This window comes from Symphalangus syndactylus, chromosome 20, assembly GCF_028878055.3.
Source record: "Symphalangus syndactylus isolate Jambi chromosome 20, NHGRI_mSymSyn1-v2.1_pri, whole genome shotgun sequence".
In the NCBI taxonomy this organism is placed as follows: Eukaryota; Metazoa; Chordata; class Mammalia; order Primates; family Hylobatidae; genus Symphalangus; species Symphalangus syndactylus.
The window spans coordinates 29,920,577-29,945,094 of NC_072442.2; the positions used below are offsets into that span (position 1 = coordinate 29,920,577).

Below are 24,518 nucleotides of genomic sequence, written 5' to 3' on the forward strand. Positions count from 1 at the left end.
ATATCTACTTCTATGTTCTGGCTTTTCTACTTCTAAAAAATTACCCAAAAGAAAGGAAAACATATTTGCCTGTTTTTAACAGCTTTACTCATCATTGCCCCAGGCTGGAAACAATGCAAATGTTCACCAAAGGAGAAGGGAGAAATGAATTGTGGTTTTCATACAACAAAGTAGCCCTCGGCAATAAAAAGTAGCTAGGCCACAGGAAACATCAACGGGCCTCGCAACTGAGCAGAAGAAGCCAGATCCAAACACACATGCTGTGGAAATTCCATTCAAGTCAAGTTGAACAACAGGCCAGAATGGCATCACCCTTGGGGGTCTCTGACTGGGAGGGACAGGAAGGAGTCTTCGAGAGGCTGGAAATGTTCTGGATCTGGTTCTGGGTGGTGGTCACACAGGTATTTACATCCATTAACAACAGGCTGAGGCTGGGTGCAGTGGCTGACACCTGTAATTCAGCACATTGGGAGGCTGAGGCGGGAGGATTGCTTGAGCCCAGGAGTCGAGACCAGCCTGGGCAGCACGGCGAGACCTTGTCTCTACTAAAAATCAAAAAAATTAGTGGGGCATTGTGGTGCACACTTGTAGTCCTGGCTACAGGAAGGCTGAGGCAGGAGGAATGCTTGAGCCTGGGTGGTTGAGGCCACAGTGAGCTATGATCGTGCCGCTGCACTCCAGCTTGGGTGACAGAGCAGGACCCTGTCTCAAAACAAAACAAAACTCAAACAGAAAACCAGGATCTGTACATTTTACTCTACCTAGACAATATCTCCATAAAATACTGCTAAAAGAAAAAATCTCCCAGAGCCCAAGGAGACACAGGCACAGCTCAGAGCTCTAGCAAATCAGCACCTTAGCATCACCTTGAGCCTTGGAGGCGAGTCACAGGTAAGCAGCCTCGCTATAGAGTCCAGTCCATAGAGGAGAGTCCTCTGCTCCACACCCTGCCTGGAGGGGCCCCAGTCATACCCAAAGGCTGATGTGTTTTTAGACTAATCAACACAGTAGGGAGACACTTTGAGGCACAGTGCCGGCACCCTTCAGTCACCACAATCCATTCCCAGTGGTTAACTCTGGTCTTCAGGAGATGAGAAGCAGCCCTCGTGAATGTTGCTTCTCAGAGCTCTAGTATTCAAAGTCACAGACCCATCTCGGAGGCTGTCTGTTCTCTGCCCTGTAGACTGAGGGATCTTTTCAAAATGTGAGTCTGCCACCTCACACTCATTAGGATGGCTATGATTAAAAAAAAAATCCAGAAAATAACAACTGTTGGCTAGATTGTGGGTAAACTGGAACTCTGTGAAAACAGCATGGCTGTTCCTCAAAAACCTCAACATAGAATTACTATATGATCCAGCAATTCCGCTTCTGGGTATATCCCCCAAATAACCAAAAGCAGGAACTCAAAGAGACATGTGAACACCCATGTTTGTAGGAGCATCATTCACAAAAGCCAAGAGGTGAAAGCAACGCATGTCCATCAACGGATAAGTGGTCAACAAACTGTGGGCTAGACATACAATTCTATACATAGCACGAATAGCCCACATTTGAATCGTGGCCCTGTCACTTAATTCTTTTGTGATCTTTGATAAGTTCCTTAATTTCTCCAAGCTTCCTTTCCTCACCCATAAAATGAGGCAAATGAATGTGAACCTTAGAGAGACGCTGTGGGGATTAAATGGGCTAATGCATAAAAAGGACTTGGGGCTGAGCTCCGCACGTAGTGCCCACACACCAGCACTCCTGGGCTGCACTGATCCTGTGCCCAGACCCGTTCACCTTCGCCAGTAGTAGAGTTCCTCGAGAAGGAATCCTTCCATCTGCAGTGACACCTCCAGCACAGAGGGCCTCGGCAGGGCAGTCAGTGATGCCCGTAGACACCTGAATCCTGTCGTACAATGCAGGGGGCCCTGGGTCGTCTCGTCCAGTTCCCTTTGGAAACCTCATTGTATTGGTACAGCCGTATTGAACCACATTAATCACTAAAACACGCATGCGCATCCCCCCCGTTGAGAACAAACATTCTCTTCGAGCGTATTCTACCTCCATGAAGTCAGATATATGGTTCTAACTGCTTCCTAATGGGCTAATTGACAGTGCACCTCCCTCCCGCAAACAGACTATGACAAAACAGTACTTCGTTTGCCTCACTCAGTAAATCCAGTAGTAGTTTAAGGCAGCAGTCACCAACCTTTTTGGCACCAGGGACCAATTTCATGGAGGGCAATTTTTCACGGATGGAGGGGGATACATGATGGTTTCAGGATGAAACTTTTCCACCTCAGATCATCAGGCATTAGACTCAGATTCTCCTAAGCAGTGCACAACCTAGATCCTTCACATGCGTAGTTCACAACAGGGTTTGTGCCCCTATGAGAATCTAATGCCGCTGCCTAACTTCATCCTATTGTGGTTGGAGAAGACGCTATGTTATCTGTTTAAATCTATTGAGACTTAATGTGTGGCCTACCATGTGGCCTATCCTGGAAAATGTTCCACAACTTAGCACTATCTTATGAACACAGTAGGTGCTCAGTAAATGTCTGCCCAGCAAATTCCTAGACTTCTGGAGAGGTTCTGGAGTGAAAGCTGTGGCCCGAGTCCTGGATTAGCCACCCTGCAGCTGTGTGATCTTGGGTGAATACCTTAACCTCTCCGTTTCTCATTTTCCTCAGCTGAAACATCACAATTCTTACCTCAAGGCCTTGGGAGGATTTAAGTGAGATGGTGTTTAGAAAGTACCTCTGTATATATAACTGGCAATGAAGGGCTCCTAGATACTGGATTCAGATGAACACCACCTCATCCCTCCAAGGCTTCCATAAGGCTAAGGCATCTCCAGCTCAGGAGATGCTGGGCCTGCTCATGGCTTTGTTGCTGCTGGGGCCTGGATGATCTTCCTCTGCGTATTGTGGGGCCATTGACGCTGTGCCTTCTCCATTCCTCCATCTGTTTAGAAACACCTGCCGCTGAGGTCCTGGCACAACTTCTTGCTTTGGAAGGAGCTCCTTAATCTATAGACCAGGGGTTCAGTCACCCCAGACCTATCCATTCCCGTGCCACCCATCCAAATGGTCCCCAGGACTCAGCTGGAACTGACCAAAGCAAACACAAGCCCCAGAACACCTTGGTATAACTTTATTCACAAACTCCAGACACCCAGGCCTGGCTTAGCACAGAGGGCATGTTCTTGCCAGTGGCAAAAAAACCCGATACAGCATATTTGTTAATACTAACCATTTTAATTTAAATTAATAGCATGTCTGGAAGACAAATGCAGTTGATAGAAAATATAAAAACTTTACTGTACAAATTTTACATCACATTCAAAAAAAGCAAGTGTGTGGCTTGTGGCCACAGAAGATGCTAGGTTTGCACGCTGATGAGATCCTGGCTAACACTGCTGCATAGCACAAACTCCAACTGGCTTCACATTTACATCTCCACCCTCCCCCCACACCAAATCAACACAGAATAACACAGGTTTCCAGGGCTTGCCATTCCTCTCTGTGACCTCAAGAGGAAATGCCGTAGGATGACAGAGGGTGTTTTGATTTGGTGACATGGAGAGATCAACTTTGCTACACACTGGTCACAACCCCAAACTAGCTAGGATTCAAGACTTCGAGTTAGACAGAAACCCAGGGGGCTGCGGCTCTGGTGGTTAAAGGCAGCAGGGCTTCAGAGGTGAGGCTGGAAACTGGGGACGCCTGGAGGGCCAAAGCTTGGGCTCCACTCTTAGACCCCAGTGGGGACTTCCGCAGCCCCTAAAAGCTCTCCCCGAGCCCTCCCAGCCTTCTCCATCCCCTTCACAGTTGGCCGTGAGGGCTGAATTCACAGTATCTGTCGTCCTTCGTGTGTTTCCAAAGCAGATGGAGAGAGCACACAGAAGGGCAGGTGTGCCTTCCTAACCTCAATTCACAGTCACTGAAATACAAGGGGAACAGAGGGGACCATCATGGGGTGGGGTGGGGTTCTTTAAAGACAGGCAGTGCAGAGGTGGCAGGCTGAGAGCCAGCTGCCCCCAGTCCTTCAGTTCCACCTTTGGGGCCCAGTGCCTTCTGGGTTCCTTGAAGATAACAGGGCCCCACCAGGTTATCAGTTCCTTAAGAGCAGGGACCATGACCGTTCCTATCTCTAGGTGCCCAGCACTTGCAGAAGACCAAGTGCACTGTAGTTGCTCAATGAGTGCTTCTTTAACTGTGATGCTCACGAGAAAAAGCAAAACCCAGACTGACTTTCTGTGGGCCTGTGCATGCCCACTGCGGCCTGGTGTCAGGGGTTGGGGAGGAACTGAGCCTACTTTTCCTCCCAGTTGGACGGCTGAGCTGACGTCCAACTGTGGGGCTCACCAGTACATCCATCGGGCCTGCTCTTGCCTGGACAAAGACCACCATTGCAACAGAAAGGTGAAAGGCTGGAGACACACGTGAACCCTGGGAAGGGGCAGGTGTGTGGGAGGCCAAAGGGATGATGGGGCAAAATGAGCAGTCCCACCACAGCACAGAAACTCCACGCAGCGCTGAATCCACATGGTTTACAGCCTCCCCACACAGACTGGGAAGGGTGAAGATGCTGATGGCCAGGCACACTGGCACTGTAATACGGCTGTGCCCTCCAAGGAGGGGCTGACCAAGGGATGCCAGGCCTGGACAGGAGGCAGCTCCACAGCTTGCTGGCAGAGCAGCTCATTTTCTGTGGCATTTTGACCAGACTCTGGTGCTAGGGAAAGGGCTGGAGACTGGGGCTCTGCTAGGCAGGTCTTCAACGGAAGGGGTGGGAGCCACACCCCTCCCTCCCCAAGTCTGAGCTCAGAGCATGGTCACAGGTTCTGGGCCTGAATCCAATCACGTCTCCACCCCATCACCCTTTTTCCTTTCTGGTTTTGGAGTCTAATGCAACCTAATCTCCACTTAAGGGCTCCCTTGCCATCTGGAACTTTTCTCTGCAGGTGAGAGTTTCTAACGAAGACAAGCGTGGTGCTCTCACGTCAAAGACTTTTCCAAATCCAGCCCCTCCTGCTTCAAATGGACACAAGTAGAAGGCCTAATGGTGCTAAGGAAGGCTCTGCAGATGGGGGCCAGCCAGGTAGGTCTAAATGAAAGGGGTGATAGGCCACACACCGCCCAGCTGAGCTCAGAGCACGGACTGAGGAGTCGGAAATGGGCTAAGGGGTTTCAGCAGGACTGAAATGGAAGAGGTGGGCAGTTCGAGAACCTTCTGGCATGACTAAGGGTTTTTACAGTGCTAGGGTCACCCTGTGGCTAGGAAGGGGGCTCAGGTACCTTTGTCATCTACTCCTCCTCCTTCCTCCATCCTCCTTGTTCCCACCCATCCAGCCCTCACGGTCAGATGTCAGTCAGGGACTGGGATGTATCTAAAAGCCAAGGCCCTGAGTCCCATCACCTTGGTGCCTGCCTGGGGGCTTCATCAAAGACTCACATCTGTACAAGCCATGGATGTTTCCTCACCTTGTAGCAGAAACCCTGGCTGGGAACCACCGGGTGAGTCCAGACCTTTTTTGGATTCTGTTTCTACTTTTCCGGCAGGAGCAGCCTGGATTACAGGGGTGAGAAGGTGAACCCAAGCTCTCCAGGAACTCCAGACTCCATAAACTAGCTCAGTTCCTAGCCAAGGTTTCCTCTGCAAGATGAGGAAGGGGCAGTATCCCTTTGAAAGGACAAGGGGAGAGCCCTAGATAGAGATTCCCCTGATAGCGTCTTGGGCCAAAAAGCAGAGGCCAGGTCAGACCTTCTGGGCTCCCCGCTCTACCCCAAGAACAGCTGCAATCACCATGTTTGTCTTCCTTCTGGCCCAGCATGGGTCCCTCACCGCCTACAAGGTCCTCTAGAGGGCACGGCCATTTCCGCCATCCTGGCCGTCAGTGCCAGTGCATCTATGCATGGACTGTTTTTATCATTACCTACTGTAAAACATCAGGTTCACTCAGGAGAAATATACGTGTAAACATTTGCTGTCTGTCACGACAGGTTTGGTTGTTGGTGGTGTCATTTTAAGAAATAGCAGGTGCAGCTCCATCTCCCGAGTGGGGTTTATGGCGAACAGTCTGAATCTAGGACGCGTGCTCCTGGTTTGCAGCGCTGGGCAGGCAGTGCTTTTTTGTCGTGGTGGTTGCTTGGATGTTTCAGAAACACATTTTAAAAAGAAAGAGATCAGCAGCGAAAAACCACATGGCTGGCTACATCTTTGGATTACTGGACTCCAGGACACCCAAGCCAAACCTTTCAAACCGGGGTACAACTTTGCTGCTGTTAATGCTGCAAAGAGGAACAAAAACAAGAATTATAGCCCCGTTGGTCTTCATCAGAATTAGGGTAACACTAGCTAGGAAATGAGCTCAGCAGAGGACCTGGCCTCCAACAAGAAATGAAAATGATTGATTGGCCAACAGCCCTGGCAGAGCTGCCCCTGGTCATACTGCGTCCAAGGCCTCAGCTACACTCCAAGTAGTTGTACTTGGAGCACCAACAGTGGCTCATTCGTCTCCAAGTCCCAAGCTCCCAGCGTGCTCAGTACTGCTGTGGGGTCCTTGGAATTGTTTTCTCATTTGCAGCCTAGGAAAGCTCTTGCTCCAAGTAGAACTGAGAGAGAAGAGAAACATGACCCCCAGGATACCAGGAGTGACAGGGCATGTTCCTCTTAGCAATAAACTCTAATACTGGGGTGCATCAGGGCCACCTGGGAAGCAGGTTGAAATATAGATTCCTAGAGCCCTGTTCCAGAGATCTGGGTGAACCAGATCAGCAGGTCTTGCTGGGGAGGGAGAACAGAAACCTGCATTTAGTAAACAGTGCAGTGACTGCTGCAGGGGACCCAGCAGCCATGCTCTTGACAAATGCTGACCTGGGGTCTGGTCTATGGCACACTGGGCAGCTGTAAAGGAAGTAACTTTGACAGGGTGGCAGGGTGGGGACGGGGCAGAGACTTTGTTTTCATCAGAAAAATTGTCTGGAGCCAGGTAACTCTTTGCTTTAAGACAACTTTTCTGAGGGTGCCACTGAAGACACAACCCTTCCAAGCTGGTATCTTTCATGGCCACAGAACTTTCTGTGTCTTCTGATCTAACTCTACAGAGGGGACTGAGAGACAGGAGCCAGCGCAGAGGGTTTCTGTGACCAGGGTGCCAGCCTCAGGGCAGCTCTGAAATCATTCCACTCCTTGTTGGACAAAATCCCCACAGGTTAAAAGCCAAGCCAACACCCTCCCAACCTCAGCCCGCCCCGCACTAGGCAAACACCCAGTGGGAGGCTGGTGTGCTCAGGAGGGTGGAAGGCATCTCACTAAGGTGTTAGCAGTGAGATAGAGCCACCCAAACAAAAACAGGACCAGCCCTCAGAAGAACACGGGAGCAATCAGTCACGTCCAGGAAGGTGGTTAGAAGCTGCCCACACCGCCTTGGAGGGAGCTCAGTTAGTGGGATCCTCTGAGAGCAGTTACTCGGGCAAATGCAGGCCACGTGGAGAGGGCAGAGGGCCAGTTTTTAAAACAAAGCAAAAGAAGTAGCCTCGAGAGAGACGACTGGAGCAGCAGAGGTGGCATCCCCTGGGTTAGTGCCCGCATCTCATTTTGCATTTTAGCAGAAGTCACGGTGCTGAGTTGTTGATTAGGAGGAAGAAAGCCCCTGGTGCATGCAAGGCAGCCAGGCCTACAACCTACAGAGGGAGAGAAGAAAGCAAAGAAGAGCGTCAGAATCACAGCCCCATGCAGAGCCTGTCGGGAGCTAGAGGTCTGGCCAGAGCAGCTAGGCAGGGGACTCCCTTTCCCTTCCAGAGAGAAAGGGTCATCCTGGACTCCCTCCCCCAGGCTTGGCTGCACTGCACGCTCAGAAGGGAGCCTGGGCACAAAGAACCCTCTCTAAGCTCCCATAGGGCACGGTTGCAGCACGTTTATAAAGAGGCTCCTTAGCCCTTGACGAGAAAAGTCTACTTCCAGGAGTATTTCTGCTTAACTGGATTCTCTTCTCTTGAGCTCTGGCTGGGGGACTGGGATCCTGGGGGCTCAAATCAATGACCAGAGTTTTCTCCGACCCAGGGACAAGCCACCCGTTCACTCGTGGTGTGGACAAAGGCCCCGCCACATGCTGTGGCTCTTCTCTCACCCAGCGAAAAATGCAAGCCTGTGTGACCCTTGCTGGTAGCCATTTCGGCTGCAGAAACCTCACTTTGGTTTGCGAGAATAAATGACACAAAGATGGGAGAAGCTGGGAAGCAGCGACAGAAAGGAAGCGGGGTTTGCGTCAGGAAAACCAGAGACAGGCAGCCAGCGAAGGAAGTAACAGGAACACACTATTCCTCCAGAACCGGACAGGAGCTCTTAAAGTCGGGGTGGCCGTAGCGTCCTTTTCCATAGTAGCGGCTCCTCCAGCGACTGGGAGTGCCCAGCGACCATTCCGCCAGGCGTGGGAAGAACGCAGTCCGGCCCCGGCAGGTGATGGAGTCAGGCACGTGTGGACAGGTGGAGGAATCAGGTGATGGGAAAGCGGGAGATGACCGAACAGCACATCCGCAACCCCCCGAAAATAAAAAAGTGACAAGATCAACGGGAAAGAAAAGAGGAAGTGAGAATTAGGAGGTAAGCGTACAGAAAGTCAACACTGTGAACAAGAAGCTTTGACACAGACTCATTCAGGAAAGGAAAGTCCACATGCTTTCCTCGAAGGGGCTGGGCAGGGAACAGCCCCATCTGTGACTCAGTTTCCTGCCTGTGAAATAAGAAGGTGGGACTATATGGTTTTTGGGGAATCTGGAATGATGTTCTGAATGCCAGTGTCCACCTAGTGGAGCCTTTTCTTTCATCACGGAGAAAACCAGTGCCCAGCTTGTTAAGCAAGTTGCCCAAGGTCTGACTGGAGTTTGGCCTCGCCGCCTCACATCACCCTCCTTGAACTGCTAAGAGCCCCATGCTCCTGGTCTCTGCTGGGATAGTTCTGGCTCAAAACCCAGCCCTGATGACCTTCTTCTAGAGACTCTTCCTCGCGTCCCCCAGGTGGATGCAGAGGCCCCCACCTGGGCTTTATCACAGCACTTGGCATGGTATCACCCTTTGCCCACATTCACTCGTGCACATCAAATATTTAGTGCACAACTATAATGTTCCTGGGACTGTACTAGGAGCCAGGAATACAAAGGTGACAAGAAAGAGTCCTGATGTGTGCAGGTTTCATTACAGTGTGTCTGTTTATGACGCTGGAACCTCCTTGCTGGTGGAGCCCTGGCCTCGGCCATCTGTGTTTCCCCAGGTGTGCAGCAATGGCTGCCTAAAATGCACACGTGTATGGCTACGATCCATTACCCCACATTTGTACTGGACTCTGACCCATCCTAAGAGCAAAATACTGAACCCAGTATTGCATGAGATGTGGTATTCCCTAACCCCACACTGTCATTCCTCCAGACCATCCCTCTAACTGGCCTGAATCAGTGAAGCACCAAGCATTTCTTTAGTGACTTCTGCAGGAGAGAAACTCATGCTGAGTCTCTCCTCAACTGCAGCTGGAGGCCCACTTTGGTTCTTTATCAAGACAGGGCCTGAAGGCCGGGCGCGGTGGCTCATGCCTGTAATCCCAGCACTGTGGGAGGCCAAGGCGGGCAGATCATTTGAGGTCAGGAGTTTGAGACTACCCTGGCCGACATGATGAAACCCCGTCTCTACCAAAAAAAACCACAAAAATTAGCCAGGCATGGTGGCAGGCACCTATAATCCCTGCAACTTGGGAGGCTGAGGCATGAGGATTGCTTGAACCCGGGAGGCGGAGGTTGCAGTGAGTTGAGATTGCACCACTGTACTCCAGCCTGGGTGACAGAGCGAGACTCTGTCTCAGAAAAAACAAAAAAAATAAAAGACACAGCCTGGAGGCTGGGTGCGGTGGCTCATGCCTGTAATCCCAGCACTTTGGGAGGCTGAGGTGAGTGATCACCTGAGGTCAGGAGTTCGAGACCAGCCTGACCAATATGGTGAAATCCCATCTCTACTAAAAATACAAAAATTAGCCGGATGTGGTAGCGTGTGACTGTAGTCCCAGCTACTCAAGAGGCTGCGGCAGGAGAATCGCTTGAACCCAGGAGGTGGAGGTTGCAGTGAGCTGAGATCGTGCCACTGCATTCCAGCCTGAGTGACAGAACAAGACTCTGCCTTAAAAAAAAAAAAAGATACAGCCTGGAAAACGATGTGCAAGCCAAATCTGGCCACACACTAAGAAAGGTTCTGACTACTTTAATGGGTTAAAAAACAGTAACAAAGAACATTTAACAGAGACTGTGTCACCTGCAAGCCCAAAATATTTACTACCTGACCCTTCCTAGGATAAGGAATGCTGCCATCACCACACCGGCACCAGGTATGGGAGTTGGGGATGCAGCTTCTCTAGGCACTCAGTGACACACATACACAGGGACGGGGGCCTCAGGGGCTTTCTTGGCAGTGGTGGCAGACAGGCTCTTCCCTTCACTCTCATCAAGAGCAGCTCCACTTTATGGGTTTTATATAGCGGGACTGTGTGGGAGATTTCACTTTTAGAAAGTGTCCTTTTCCTTAAAGTTTATAACTGGCTGGGTGCAGTGGCTCACGCCTATAATCCTTGCACTTTGGGAGGCCGAGGCAAGAGCATCACTTGAGCTCAGGAGTTTGAAACCAGCCTGGGCAACATAGTGAGACTTCATCTCTACGTATACAAGAATTCTTTTTGAAAAGTTTTTCAGAAAGGTAAAACTATTCTTAGTTTGCAGATTGTACAGACACAGGTGACAGGCCACACTTGACCTACAGGCTGGACTCCTGGGTGAGATGAAGCGATTTACTTTCTACATGGTTGGGGGCAAAAATACCACAAGAAGACTATTTCATGACATGTGAAATCTCAATTTCCAGCGTTAAGTCTTACTGGCACGCAGCCAGCTCCCTGGTTTATGCTGTCCATGGCTGCTCCTGTGTTGCGATGGCAGAGCTGAGATGCTGTGACAGAGACGGTGCTCCGCACACTGCCGAAATCAACCCCAGAGTGAGGACTTGAGTTGCCCTCTTGGCCTGCAATGCCTCCAATATTCACCTGGCCCCTTACAGCAAGTTCACCTGCCCTAGACCTGGCCCAACCCCTAGCCCAGAGACTTTTTAATGCCGTGGAAACTGAGGCCCAGAACAAAACTTCCCAGGTTCTCACAGAGCATTCGTGACAGGGCAGAGGTCTCTTCTGAGTGTTCTAGCAGAGGCAGCCAGAAGACAAAGGAAAAAGGGAACGAGATAGAATGCAGGAGAGACGACAGTGGCCTGCGACCTGGTGGACATCACCCCCGCACCAAGGGGTGCAAAGGGCTGTGTATTAAACCAGGAGGGAGACAGCTTCTAAACCCAAGTGACGATGGTCCCCATAAGAGGTGGCTGGCTTCTTGTGTTTCAGTGGGTGCCATTGTAAGCAATATTGGCTCTGCTTATTTCAGTGAAGCTTATAATACCACGTCACTCTGACTTCTAACTGGCCCCATCTTGCCCCTCCCTCGGCAGAGCCTTCTAGTCCTGGCCTGGCCTGGCATCAGTGCTGGTCTGCTAATAGTGATGATGTAGTTTTTCAGAGCTGCAAACTGGAGGTGCTCACCTGTCAAAGGGAGTCTCCAAAATAAACATGGTAAACGAAATCCTGGTATCACTTGGGCAAGGGGACTAGTCACCTTTGGGTGACCTACTGTGTGTATTCCTCACATCAAAGTCCTGGGCAGAGGCCAGGCGTGGTGAATCATGCCCATAATCCCACCACTTTGGGAGGCTGAGGCGGGAGGATCACTTGAGGTCAGGAGTTCAAGACCAGCCTGGTGAATATGATGAAACCCCGTCTCTACTAAAACTACAATAATTAGCCAAGTGTGGCGGCAGGTGCCTATAGTCCCAGCTACTGGGTAGGCTGAGGCAGGAGAATTGCTTGAACCCAGGAGGTGGAGGTTGCAGTGAGCTGAGATCGTGCCACTGCACTCCAGCCCAGATGACAAGAACGAGACTCTGTCTCCAAAAAAAAAAACCCCCAAAAGCAAAGTCTTGGGCAGAAAGAGCAGAAGGTGCCCTCTAAGACCCCAGGTGAGGCTGCGAGGGCCTGGCTGGCAGTCTGGCTCATGGAAGAGGTACTTACTCAGCTGACTTCCAGAAGTGTCCAGGATGGGAGAGCCGCCGGTTCAGCTTGGGAAGTTTCTCCAGCATGTCCATCAGCAGGCTGAAGCTGGGTCTCTCCTGCAGGTCGAAAGCCCAGCAGGCCGACAGGATCTCCTGCAAATGGAGCTGCCATCAGTGGTGTGTGAGCTGGCTGGGAGGGAGGGGGCACACAGTAGGGACACTCCACAAAGGGTCCCTTCGATGTTCTCAAGTGCCCTCTAGCTGGCGGCCCCCTGAACACCCTGCCGATGTGAAGGGGTCAGAAGTAACTGGGTTTCAGAGAATCACTCATGCTTCTGGTTCAACATGGAATGCACGAGATTACCTCATCTCCTTCCTTCTTAGATCCACGCTCACCCCAAAATAAGAGTAACCATGATGAACACGCCAGCAATGGGAAAGAGATCAGAAATGGGGCTGTTGGTTTTTTGAAGATGCAAAGTGCAAGGTACAATGTTCACAGGTGAAATGCAAGATGCTTGGAATATGCGAAAGGCAGGGCTGCGGCGGAGGAGGGAGCCTCAGCATTACTAGAACGGTGGCTGGAGTGACAAGGAAGACTCGATATAGGGGCAGCAGCTAAGAGTCAGCAGAACAGCTGTCCCGACTGCCCCCAGAGCAAAGCCCTTCTCGCTGTGGCATTTTGCTGCCTACTCTCAGGATCCACGTGTGTACCAGCACAGCCCTGCAGCCTTCTGATTCAGAGCTGCCTGTGAGGAAAGGCCTATTTCTTGCACATACGACCAGGCAGAACACATACACCCACACAGATTCAGCAACTCAGGCTTTTGCTCTTAAATACAACTGGACCCCATGGGGTTGCCTGCCGTATCAGGAAAACCAGAGAGAGATCAAAGATAAGCAGATCAAGACACTGTCTCTGGAGGATATGGGGTGTACGTGTGTGTGTACATTTGTGTAAAGCAGCTACTCTATCCATAAAACAAGACCAGGCTGCAGTAAAAAAGAAATCAACAAATAAGAAAGTGCTTGAAATGAAAATATAATTTCTGAACTGAAACATTAAAAGATAAAAATCAAGGAAATTCCCCAGACTGTAGGCTCAATTCTAAAAAGGGATGGAAAATACAAAAGAAGGTAAGAGAAATGTAGGCTCACTAAGAGGAACCAAATTCTGTCTAATGGGGATTTCCACAAAAGTAAACAGACTACTGGGCAGGAAATTACCAAAGAAATAATAAAAGAAAATTTACCAGAAGCTTTCAAAGGTAGCAGCTGTCTTCAGCTGAAAAGGTCCAATAAAGGGACCTCACTAAAAACAGTTAAAAAACAAACAAACACACACACAAAAAAAACTCTACCCTCAGATATATGTTTATGAAATTTCACTATAGCAGGGATAAACAGAAAATCCTAGATGCTTCCAGAAAGAGTAAGATAGGCATCCACAAATGGCTGAGAATCAGAGCAACACCAGACTTCTCAACAAGGCACTGGACACTTAATAGACAGCAGGGCAAAATCCCCGTGTTCTCAGGGAAAGTTATTATGAACCTGGAATTCTACTCCTGATATGAGGACGAAATAATAACTTTTTTAGGCATGCAAGGATTCAAAGATTATCTCCCATTCTTCCACTGGGAGGCAGTTTCTTCAGGTTTCACTCGCAGTTTGTTTGCTGGAGTGCAAATAAAGAGAGGGCAAGGTATGAGACATAAGGAACAGTGCAACTGACCCAGGAGTGAATGAAAACAGAAGGGTAACAGCTGTGCAGCAGGCCTAACATGCCATTGATTCCAATGACAAGAAACCAGTGGGCTCCGAAAAGAATGGAACAAATTCCATTTAGGAAGCAGAATGCAGAAGCTGAAAGACCTCAGGAATATGAGAAAGGTGTTTGTTTCTTCTCTCAGCAATAAGAAAAGGCAAGAAGGAAAAATGAAGGCAATTAGAAACTACAGGAAAAACCTAAACTGCACAAGAAAGCCATGGTCCAAATGTGAAGCCAATAAAATTGTGAGCCTTTGAGTAATTGATGAAGTGGAAGAGATGGACCCACAAAGAAGAAAATGTAATCCCAGTGAATTACTTGACCAGTGGCTAATACCACTTACAGTCTACTATAGTAGTGTATACACTGTTCATCATCTTCTCACGTTTAGCCTCCATCAACAGGCACAGCATGGAAGATTTAATCATGGTAACCTTAACAATAAGTAATGGGAGAGCTGACCAAAGTGGTGCAGCAGAAAGAACAGAGTGCCAGAGTGAAAAGCTGATAGACCCAGGTGATGCCTTTGGAGAATGATCTAGGGTGAGGGACTGCTGGTTTTCATTAAGAACCCTCTGGTCTTTTGATGTCTTCCCATGTGCATGGACCCTTAGATATAATGACTAAAATAACTCACTGGCTGCCTCAGCACATAAAGCAGTGCCCGGTGGTGAACTATACAGCAGTGTGGCTGGAGAGACAGAGAAAGGCACCACTCAGAGGGCACTCCCAGCTTTTGTCCATGACAGAAAATAATTTTATTGCGTTGACCAATGTTCCCCTACCCCTAATAGCAATGTGTTAAAAAGGGAAGGCAAGACCGGACAAAAGCCAGGGAACTCCTGTGAGCCACAGGCTGCTGCCAGAGCATCTGCTCTGTCCCCACTCCCCACGCCCTGACCCCAAACTGGTCTCAAACCAAGCATCACCCCACACTAAAAGAAATCCTTCCAATTAGTTCAGAACTCTGGCTGTGCTCTAGAATGATCTGAGGAGCTTTATTTAAAAATAAAAAATAAAAAAACTGTGATCTTATTCCCATCCCAGGCCAATTAAATTGGTACCTCTGTGGGGGAGGCCTTAACCCTGGCACTTTTATAAAGCTCCCAGATGATTCCAACTTGCAGCCAGTGCTGAGCCCTGACTCCCTTGCAGCCCTTTGCTCAGCTCTGCTCCAGCCTTTGCCTCCCTGAAGACGGCACTTACCATTCTCTGCTCCAAGATGCTAAGTATGCAGAAAGGAAACAAACTGTTGCCAGGAGGGCAAAACGAAGAATATCCTTTCTCTCAGATGCAACAAACACACATAATACTCTGGTTTATACAAAGATGTCCTTGCTAACTCTATTGTAAAGAGAGGTGAAAACTGGAAAGAATCCCCATGTCCAGTGACAGAAGTAGTTAGATTATGGTGCGGCCACAGGACATAAGGGCAGACATTCTTAACAATAAGGATTTGTTCATGATTTGTGGTAATGAGCATAATAAAATGTCATGTGGAAAAAGTCACAATAGAAGAATCAGCTAGGTTTTATGATATGTATGTCTTAAATATTTTTTTAGAAAACTATGCTGGGCATGGTGGCTCATGCCTGTAATCCCAGCACTTTGGGAGCCTGAGGCAGATGGATCCCTTGAGGCCAGGAGTTTAAGACCAGCCTGGCCAACATGGTGAAACCCCATCTCTACTAAAAATACAAAAATTAGCCGGATATTTTGGTGTACGCTTGTAATCCCAGCTACTTGGAGGCTGAGGCTGGAGATCACTAAAACCCGGGAAGTAGAGGTTGCAGTGAGCCAAGATCTTACCACTGCACTTCAGCCTGGGCGACAGAGCAAAACTGCCTCAAAAAAAATTTAAAAAGACTGGAAGGCAGTGGTTACTTCAGCTGCCATCTGAGCTGCCCCAGAGCCCAGCCAAGGAGGCTACAGCCACAGCCAGGAGCCCAAAACCTGCATCTTGAGCCCACTGACAGTTGCAGGAGGCAGATAAAGAAGGGTCCCTGGAGAACCTCCGTCCTGCACCACAAGTGTTTACACCAGATGTTTTTGTGCAGATGAGGGAACCTGCACAGGGTCTTGCCTGGGTACACCCACAATGGACTGGAGACCCACATGCACCGGGGGAATAGGGTGGAGCCACCAGGAATTCGCGCCTTATGCAGGGGAGGAGCCTGGCCTCTTCAGCTCGTGTGTGGTGGCCTGATATTCAATCTGTGAGATGGGAGCCTGTTGGGAGGACCCCCTCTTTTTTGCTGAGAGCTTTCTTTTAATGAATTCCGCTCTCCTCACCTTTCAATGTGTCCGCATGCCTAATTTCTCCTGGTCATGAGACAAGAACCTTGGATTTTAGCTGAGCTAAGGAGCAAAAAATTCTGCATCACCACCACACGCTCCTAAGGCGCCCGAGGATGCACCAAGGTGAAGGTGGTGTTTAACTGGCCCTGGCCCAGAAGGAGGCCAAGAAGGACGGGCCTGAGAGTGTCAGAGAGGTGCTCATCACCCATGGTCCTTGCCCAGCACTCCAGATGAAATGGTATCAACTGGCCAAAGAGGAGCCTGCTGCTAGTGTTGTTAACTAGCATTTTGGTGTCATCTTTGGAGGGGCATCCCCGTACAAATATTTTGCACTTCAACAAGATGACATATACTACTGTGGAATAAAGTAGATCAAATATAATGTCATCTTGAGTGAGCCTTCTGAAGACGCCCTAGCTGCCTGCCACCAGTCGATTGAGAAAAACATTACAATCTATTAAGATCTTGGAGGAAGATGAGGTCGAATTCATCACTGCGAATTTGCAGACAGAGTCTGCAGACAGTGATCCTGCCAACAATGTTCATGACCTTAACAAGAAGCTCACAGCCTGTTTGTATTTTAGCCTGGACAAGTGCTGGGTGGTCCCTCTGAAGACTTCAATTGTTATGCTGCCCAAATACTGACTGGAGTTGCTTATTAACATCAAGGCTGTTTTGTCCCAATCCTATCTGATTCATGGACACATGGCTGTCATTGATGGCACTGAAAACACTGAGCCCTGGAGTTTCTCTATGTATCACTGTGCTGTGATAAAGGAAACTGGAAGCTGTCAGAATCAAAAGAGAGTCGCTAATGTGAAGAGAACTCTGACAAATCTGGCCTGGGAAAGCCATGGAGAGAGGCTTCTTGGGCTTGTATGTCTGATAACAAAAACTACCACTAAAGACTGCAAAAACTGCAACCTTGTACGAAGGCTATGTCAACCTTATACAAAAATACTCCTACAAGGACATCTGCCCCAAACAACCTGTCTAACCTTGGACTGACATCACTCTTGTTACTGATCTTTGTAGCCAGGGAAAACTATTAAATGTTTCAAAATAATTGCGTAATCCTCTTCATTTTTTCCTTTACCTCCCTGAATTAGCAAGCCTTTCACCATGGCATGCATACTCCCAGTGCAACGCTCTATTTCCAAATAAACATCTTTTGAGAGCCTCTCTCTCTTATTTAGCCTGACAAAACTTACAAACACAGAGAAATCATTAAGGAGAAACCATGCAGAAACGAGAAGTCAGCCACTATAATTAAGACTTGGTTTTTTTGAAAACAAGTTTGCTGTGGAAACTTTGATTTGTTCTTAATAGTCAAGAAAAACATTATGGGGAAAGATTTAATACTACAGCATAACACGACTATTTGTATTTTGAGCAGTGATTTTTTAAAAAAATTATCTTCTTTCATGTAAATAACATGGGGCTTTACTTTCTTTTCATCTCATAAATCAGTGAAAACCATTATCTTTAAGAAAAAAAGAAAAAGACTGAAAGGAATGAAAAAGGTGAGCAGTGGGGTGAGGATGGATATTTTCTTATTTATGCCTCCATGTTCCTTCCCCATTCCCGGGCAATGCATATCATTTTCATCTCTAGCTAGACAGCTGCAGGTGGCAGAGCTCCTCACCCACCCCATTTCTCAGGTGGGTGAGTGAAGGGCGGCCGTGCCACGTGCCCCACCCCACCTCCAGCCCTACTGCCCCACCCAGGGCAGGTGCTACTTACACTGACTTCCTTCCCCAGGGTGACAGAAGTCAGGACACGCTTCATTCCTTCCCCGCTTCCAATCTGCCAGATGGATGCCTCCGCAGCCTGGTTCTTCAAGGGCCAGTCTCTTGCTTGCAGCTCATACCAAACAGTCCTGCGGAGACCCAGCCATGTCTGTGAGCTCCTGGGCCGCTCTGCCCAGCTCACACCCAGGGGCCCTCGAGCCATAGCCCGGCCAGAGGATCAGGACCCTTCTCCAGCCTTCCTCACCCACTTGGCTTCAGGGGATGCTACAATGGGCTCCTGGAGGCTCCTCCCAACCCTAGAGGACCTGGGCCCTGTGCTGTCGTGGGGTGGGAAGTCTGAGACAGCGCAGGTTTGACCGGAGCACTGGTGGTCATTCTGACCTCAGCACAAATCCAGCTCTGCCACCTTCTAGCTGCAAGATCCCAGTAAAACTGCGTCACCTCAGTGGGGCTAATGTCTCTTGTCACAGGGTTGTTTGAGGAGTACTAAAGTGCCAAGCCCAGCACCTGGCACACATGGGTACTCAGGAAAGGATACAGTTAAAGGTCAGGGAGGAAGGACGGCGCCAAGGCCACCCCACTGGGAAGGATACCCAGAGAGAGCACAGGTGACCGGGCTGGTGAGCCTTCCTTGGCCTCTCTACGTCCCCTTGGCTTTCTTGACTTGGGATGGGACTTTCATCAGGACCACACTGTCCAATGTGGGAGCCTCTTGCCACAGGGGGGCTACCGAGTGACTGAAATGAGCACAGTTGAATGGAGGGGTGCTCTAGGCAGAAAACATGCCAGATTTTAAAGACTTAGTAGGAAAAAAGAATATAAAATATCTTATTAATTTGTATATTGATTACATGTTGAAATAATATTTTGGATATATTGAGTTAAATAAAATACATCATTTTATAATATATAAAACATAAACAGGGGAAACTGATTTTACCCATTTCTTTTTTAATGTGGCTATTAGAAAACTTTATTTTCTATACCGGGCTCACGTTATATTGCTACTGGTCAGCACCCAGGTCTTTGCGGGGTAGCAGAGCCGGCAGGACATCCAGCTCCCCCAGACTGGGAGGGGCAGTTCTCGGTCAGCTCTGGTGAGCATCCTCCCAGATCAGCTGGGTGGGGCTGACAGCCAGTGTTAAGCACTGCACACAATTACCTGATTTAGTCCTCATGAAATGACCTTGTTGGGAGGAGCTATTCCAGAAGGTCAAGGATATAGTCACGCACTCAACAAGCAGCAGAGCCAGGACTCAAGACCATGCACTCAACAAGTGGCAGAGCCAGGACTCAAGGTTGATTTTTTACTCCAGAGCCTGGGTTTCAACACCTAGAAGCATGCCTCCCTCTGCCCCCAGTGGCCACCAGGGCCCTCTGTTTTGGCCACACTTAGCCTCAGGGCACCAGGGGCCTACTCACCCAAATGCATAGACATCAGCAGCTTTGGAGAATGGCAGCTGATCCTCGTCCTTCCCAGGGGTCATCTCGCGTACGATCTCAGGGGCCAGATAGCACAGCCAGTCGTGGGACAGCTTTAGCTGGTTCTCCCGCCTGGAGACCAGGGAGCCGGGACAAGGACACAGGCCTTTCAGCAGGCAGCAAAGAGGCGTGCCTGGCACAGGTCTGCCCCAGGGCTGGCGGAACACCCACACACAGCTTAGAAAACACACCCAGACCCAGAACGCTGGTCCTGCACTTGGGAAAGGCACCGGTGCTTTTGAGGAATTCTACAAAGGAGTCATGACCGGGTGTTTCTAGAAAAGCAGGGCAAGAATGGATAAATATTGACAGGGAGCTGCTGGTGAAGGTGCCCAGTTCCCTCTGCTGGAGAATGAGGTGCCTCTTTAACCAGGAACCCCGATCTGCCCGTGGATCTCAAACTTGCCTGGGGCTGGCCTTGCAGCCTCGCTGCCATGCTCCCTTTTGGGGTTCCCCCAGATGCGAGGGGGAGGGGCCTTTCTTCCTATGCCAATCCCTTCAAGATTTGGGGAAATAAAATTTGACACTCTTCCTCATCGTGGGGAAATGAATCCTGGTTCCTTGGCCAAGCGGGTGAACAGCCAGGGCAAATGTGAGTGTGGGGACCTGGTTTCCGTGGAAGTCAGCCTGAGAATCCAAACGCGACCCAAATCTGATTCTGAACCAGAACTACAAGGGCAGGACCAAAGCGACCTGGGCTTCCCTGCAGGGAGGGCTGCGGCTCAGCAACGAACAGTGAAAGTGCCCAGACCTTAGCCCTGCTCCTTCCCCATCCAGCACCCACATTCCACCCAGACACTCAAGCCCAACTCACCGTCCCTCTCGGACCACGCCTGAGATCCCAAACAGCCCGAAGTCTGTGATGACCACCTTGCCGTTGTCATAGAAGACGTTCTTAGATTTGAGATCTTTGTGTACGATACCCTTGGCATGAAGATATCCCATGCCCTGGAGGACACAGCAAGAGGAGTGAAGATGTGCGACGATGACAGAGGTGCCACCCTGGGCTGGATGCTTTACCTAAATCCCCACGTTTGATCTTCACAATTCCATGCAGTATATTGTCCCCATTTTACAGAAGAAGAAATCGAGGTTCAGAGAGGGAAAGTCACTTGCCCCAAGCCACACAGCAGTGAAGGAGCAGAGCTGAGATCTGATCCCAGACCGGTCTATGCTCTTTTAATGTTACTATGCTTCTAAACAACCACGTTAACCTTGGCTAAGGTAGGAGGTGTGAACAGGGTGATGGGCAGGGAGCCGGGGGGTCAGGGACGGTGAGATTATTAGTATTCAGTCATCAAGGGCCTAAATGAGCTGGGGTTTTCTGTCAGGATATGCACAGCTGGTCTGTGCTCTCAGGCAGGGCAAGGGCTCAAGGTGGGGGAACAGAGAGGCATTCCCACAGTGGGGTCCCCAACTTTGAGTGCTCCTAATATCTGAGCTGTAGTAGAAGGAGCCCTGGACTAAGAAATCTGGGGTTTGAACTCCATCTCAGCTCAGATTCTCACTCACTCTGTGGCCTTGGACATAGTGCTCAACTTCTCTGAAGACTGGTTTCCTCGTCTATCAAGTGAAAAGGTGGCAGTGAGTGATTTCTAACCAATGCTCTATTTGAACTGAACACTGATGAGTCAGGTGCATGGAACGTGCGTGACCTGACACAGGCATGATCTCATCCAAGGTCAAGCTGTCTTCAAACACCAGACCCAGGGCTCCTGTGTACCCCACAGCATGGACTATTGCATTTTTAACCTCACACCAATCCACAGAGGCAGGATATACGAAGATCCCCATTTTACAGGGGAGAAAACTGAGGCTTAGAGAGGCTAAACCTACCCAAGGTCACACAAAGGGTGTGACCAGGATTGAAACTGGCCTCTAAAGCCTGCCAAGTTCCTTCCCAACCAAGTCAATTCCATCAAGTCTAATCATGTGGACAGTCAGCTCCCAGCTCTGAATGAATGAGACAGAGACAGGGAGGAAGAGATGGGGTCCCACCCTTGAGGAGCCTGAGCTAGAGGGAGAGGCAAAGCTGCCCAAACCACCCTAACAGGGAGTAACAGGGAGAGAGGAACAGCCGAGAGCCCTGGAACCGGCCAGAAACCCACCCCCAGCAGCTGGGCACCCCCTCACCTTGATGATCTCCTGAGCGATTTGCCTCGTCTTGTTGATGTCCAGAGACGTCTTGGGGTCCCTCACAAAGGAGTGCAACGTCCGCCCCTTGCAGAAGCTGTCGAGGGTGGTGGGGGTCAAGCATGAGTCTGGGGCTGGTGCAGCCTGACCCTATCCCTGGTGGAGCCCATGGGAAGAACTGTGCCCGTCTGCCTGCAAGGACTCTCTCCAGCCCCTCGACTGTGAGCCAAATCTTCTTTAACCCAGCCCATTCCTGCTGGGTCCTGGCCTGAACGTGCAGAAACACATGACACCACGCACGTACACACACACAAACCCCCATTCCCTGAGAGCCAGTGCCTGCTCATCCTACAACAGGAAACAGTGCGTCAAAGCTCTCAGGAACTCAGAGTAGCCATGCTTGATGGGTTCAAGGCAGGACCACCTTGATGGGGAAGAACTTGGCTAATTTAAGGCCGTCAATAGGCAACATCAAGGCTCTGGGGCTCACTGTCAAGAGTCTCATTATAGTTTTCGTTTTTTCTTGATCACAGGGTTTTTATTACAATAAAGGAGTGTGCAACGAGGGAAAGGGGGTGGGGTAGATGTTAGGGGCATCAGGGTGACTACTGGAAAAGGACCCTGAGTTCTGGGGTCTCCACCTGCAACAACCCCTAAAACCCCGGGTGAGGAGGGACCCAGGGAGAATGTGGGTCCAAGGGAGCTATCTTAGGAAGGGACTATGTTTTTAGGAAAATATTCTTGGAGTCTCAGAGCGTTTGAAAACCGGGTGAGGGGTAGAGAATATTGGTTGGTGATTTCCTTATCTGTGTCCCACTTTTCTTCAGCATATTCTAAACAAAGTAAGATTTTTTTTGTTAATGAATGTTTTCCTGTTTCAGGCAGGCCACAGTGGCTCACGCCTGTAATCTCAGCACTTTTGGAGGCTGAGGTGGGCGGATCACCTCAGGTCAGGAGTTTGAGACCAGCCTGGCCAACATGGTGAAACCTCATCTTTACTGAAAGTATAAAAATTAGCAAGGTGTGGTGGCGCACGCCTGTAATCCCAGCTACTTGGGGGGCTGAGGCACAAAAATTGCTTGAGTCTGGGAGGCAGAGGTTGCAGTGAGCCAAGACCACGCCACTGCACTCCAGCCTGGGTGACAGAGCAAGACCCTGTCTAGTTTATCATTAATTAATTACCTGTTTTGTTTTTCATTAACTAACTTTTTTTTTTGAGATGGAGTCTTTTTCTGTAAATAAATTACAGGACCACCAGCGATCAGCTCATGATTATACAACTCTTCCCAACTCTACTCCACTCCAGGGAGTTAACACTGGTAGTCTGAAATTGACCATGGTGAGAGTATTTACACCACAGGAAGTGATGGATGTTATAAATTAGGGCTTCCCTCCATACTGCCCCAAAACTGGTTGTTACACATTTACCAGCACACCACTGGGTTCAGCCTACGTGACGGGGATATTGTGCAGGTGTTAGAAGAGAGTAGACCTCAGACCCACAATCGAGTGCAGGAGGCAAGGTGTGAGCCAGCATGATCTCTCTTTTGTATTTTTACAAAAAGGAATAAACAGTTTAAAAACGTGAGTATAGGCAAATGTCTTCATTTTAACAGAAGGAATGTTAACTGTTTATAGTGTCTCTGACTTTGGGGAGAAGCGCTCACCTGCAGTGCGAGAAGACTGGCTTTCACTCCGTACCTTTTATGGACATTTGATTTTCTCTAAACTTAGAAAGGTCTCACTCTGTCACCCAGGCTGTAGTGCAGTGGCATGATCTTGGCTCACTGCAGCCTTCACCTCCTGGGCTCAAGCGATCCTCCTGCCTCAGCCTCCCAAGTAGCTGAGACCACAGGCACAGGCACCTGCCACCAGACCCAGCTAATTTTTTTGTATTTTTTTGTAGAGACAGCGTCTCACTATATTGCCCAGGCTGGTCTCAAGCTCCTGGGCTCAAGCAATCCTTCCACCTTGGCCTCCCAAAGTGTTGGGATTACAGACATGGGCCACTGCGCCAGCCCATATTTATTTATTTTTTAATGTCAATGGGGTTATGTGAGTAGGAAGTTATACCCCATTTTTGGTTTTCTTCTTTATGCCTCTATTAGAACTTCCACACCCTCTAGGGCATCCACACAAACAGGGCTCCCTGGGAAGCAGGAGGCTGAGCTGGCCATCCAGCAAGAGGTCCTAGGGCTTGGTTACCTGGTGATAATGGCCAGGTGGGGCGGGTTCATGCAGGCCCCCATGAAGAGCACCACATTCTCATGCCGCGTCTGCCGATAGTTCATCACCTCTTTCTTGAAGAGCTTCAGGTGGTCCTGGTTGTGGCCGTCCATCTCCAGCAGGCGAATGGCCACCTCGCCATGCCAGCGGCCGCGGTGCACCCGGCCCCAGCGGCCCTGCCCGATGGGCTCGCCCAGCTCTACCTGCTCGAAGGGGATGTCCCACTCCTGCAGGTACACGCTGGTCTGGCTGGCCTTGCGAGAGATGGGGCCCCGCCAGGGCCGGCGAGAGCTGGGCAAGTCGTCCACTTCGTCCTCGTCATCTTCTGCCTCTGACTTGCCAGCCTCTGGCTCCTCAGCCTGAAAGGAGAGCAGGCAGGAACAGGGATGGACGCAGATCTGGGCTCTGCGATGTCTCCTCCTTCTCCTGGAGCCCTAACCAGGTAACAGGCGAGAGAGGCATCCTGCCAGGGGACCCAGGTTGTAGTTGCAGCTCTGCACTGGCCTGCTGTGCAGCTCACTTAGCACCACTGGACCTCAACGTCCTCATCCACAATATGTGGCGGCTGGCCCCAGTGACCTGAGGCCCTCCGTCATGCTAATACTCCAATACCTACCTGTGGGCAACATCTAATTGTCTAGGGAAGAGCAAGAGCATCCCTGGCATAGAAGAATTTCACTGCATCCATCCTTCTGGAACTCTTGTTTAAACACAGAGTTTCTGACTCTCCCCTGGGC

The 24,518-nt window shown here is 49.8% G+C and overlaps 1 protein-coding gene across 4 annotated transcripts in view; it reads right to left on the reverse strand.

Moving 5' to 3' along the window:
• Positions 1-3,129: 3,129 nt before the first annotated feature.
• Positions 3,130-24,518, reverse strand: part of KSR1 (kinase suppressor of ras 1) — a 170,693-nt gene continuing 149,304 nt past the window's right edge. For 3 of the 4 annotated variants that reach the window (XM_055257768.2, XM_055257769.2, XM_063628751.1), the window contains 7 exons: positions 23,761-24,140; positions 21,556-21,652; positions 20,237-20,370; positions 19,363-19,494; positions 17,933-18,068; positions 12,140-12,273; positions 3,130-6,284 (listed from right to left, as the gene is read on the reverse strand). In XM_055257768.2, coding sequence (XP_055113743.1) covers positions 6,206-6,284; positions 12,140-12,273; positions 17,933-18,068; positions 19,363-19,494; positions 20,237-20,370; positions 21,556-21,652; positions 23,761-24,140 — 1,092 coding nt within the window. In that variant the 3' untranslated portion in view covers positions 3,130-6,205. Of the gene's footprint in view, positions 6,285-8,313; positions 8,395-12,139; positions 12,274-17,932; positions 18,069-19,362; positions 19,495-20,236; positions 20,371-21,555; positions 21,653-23,760; positions 24,141-24,518 lie in introns of all 4 variants that reach the window. The other variant, XM_063628750.1, reaches the window with a different exon arrangement.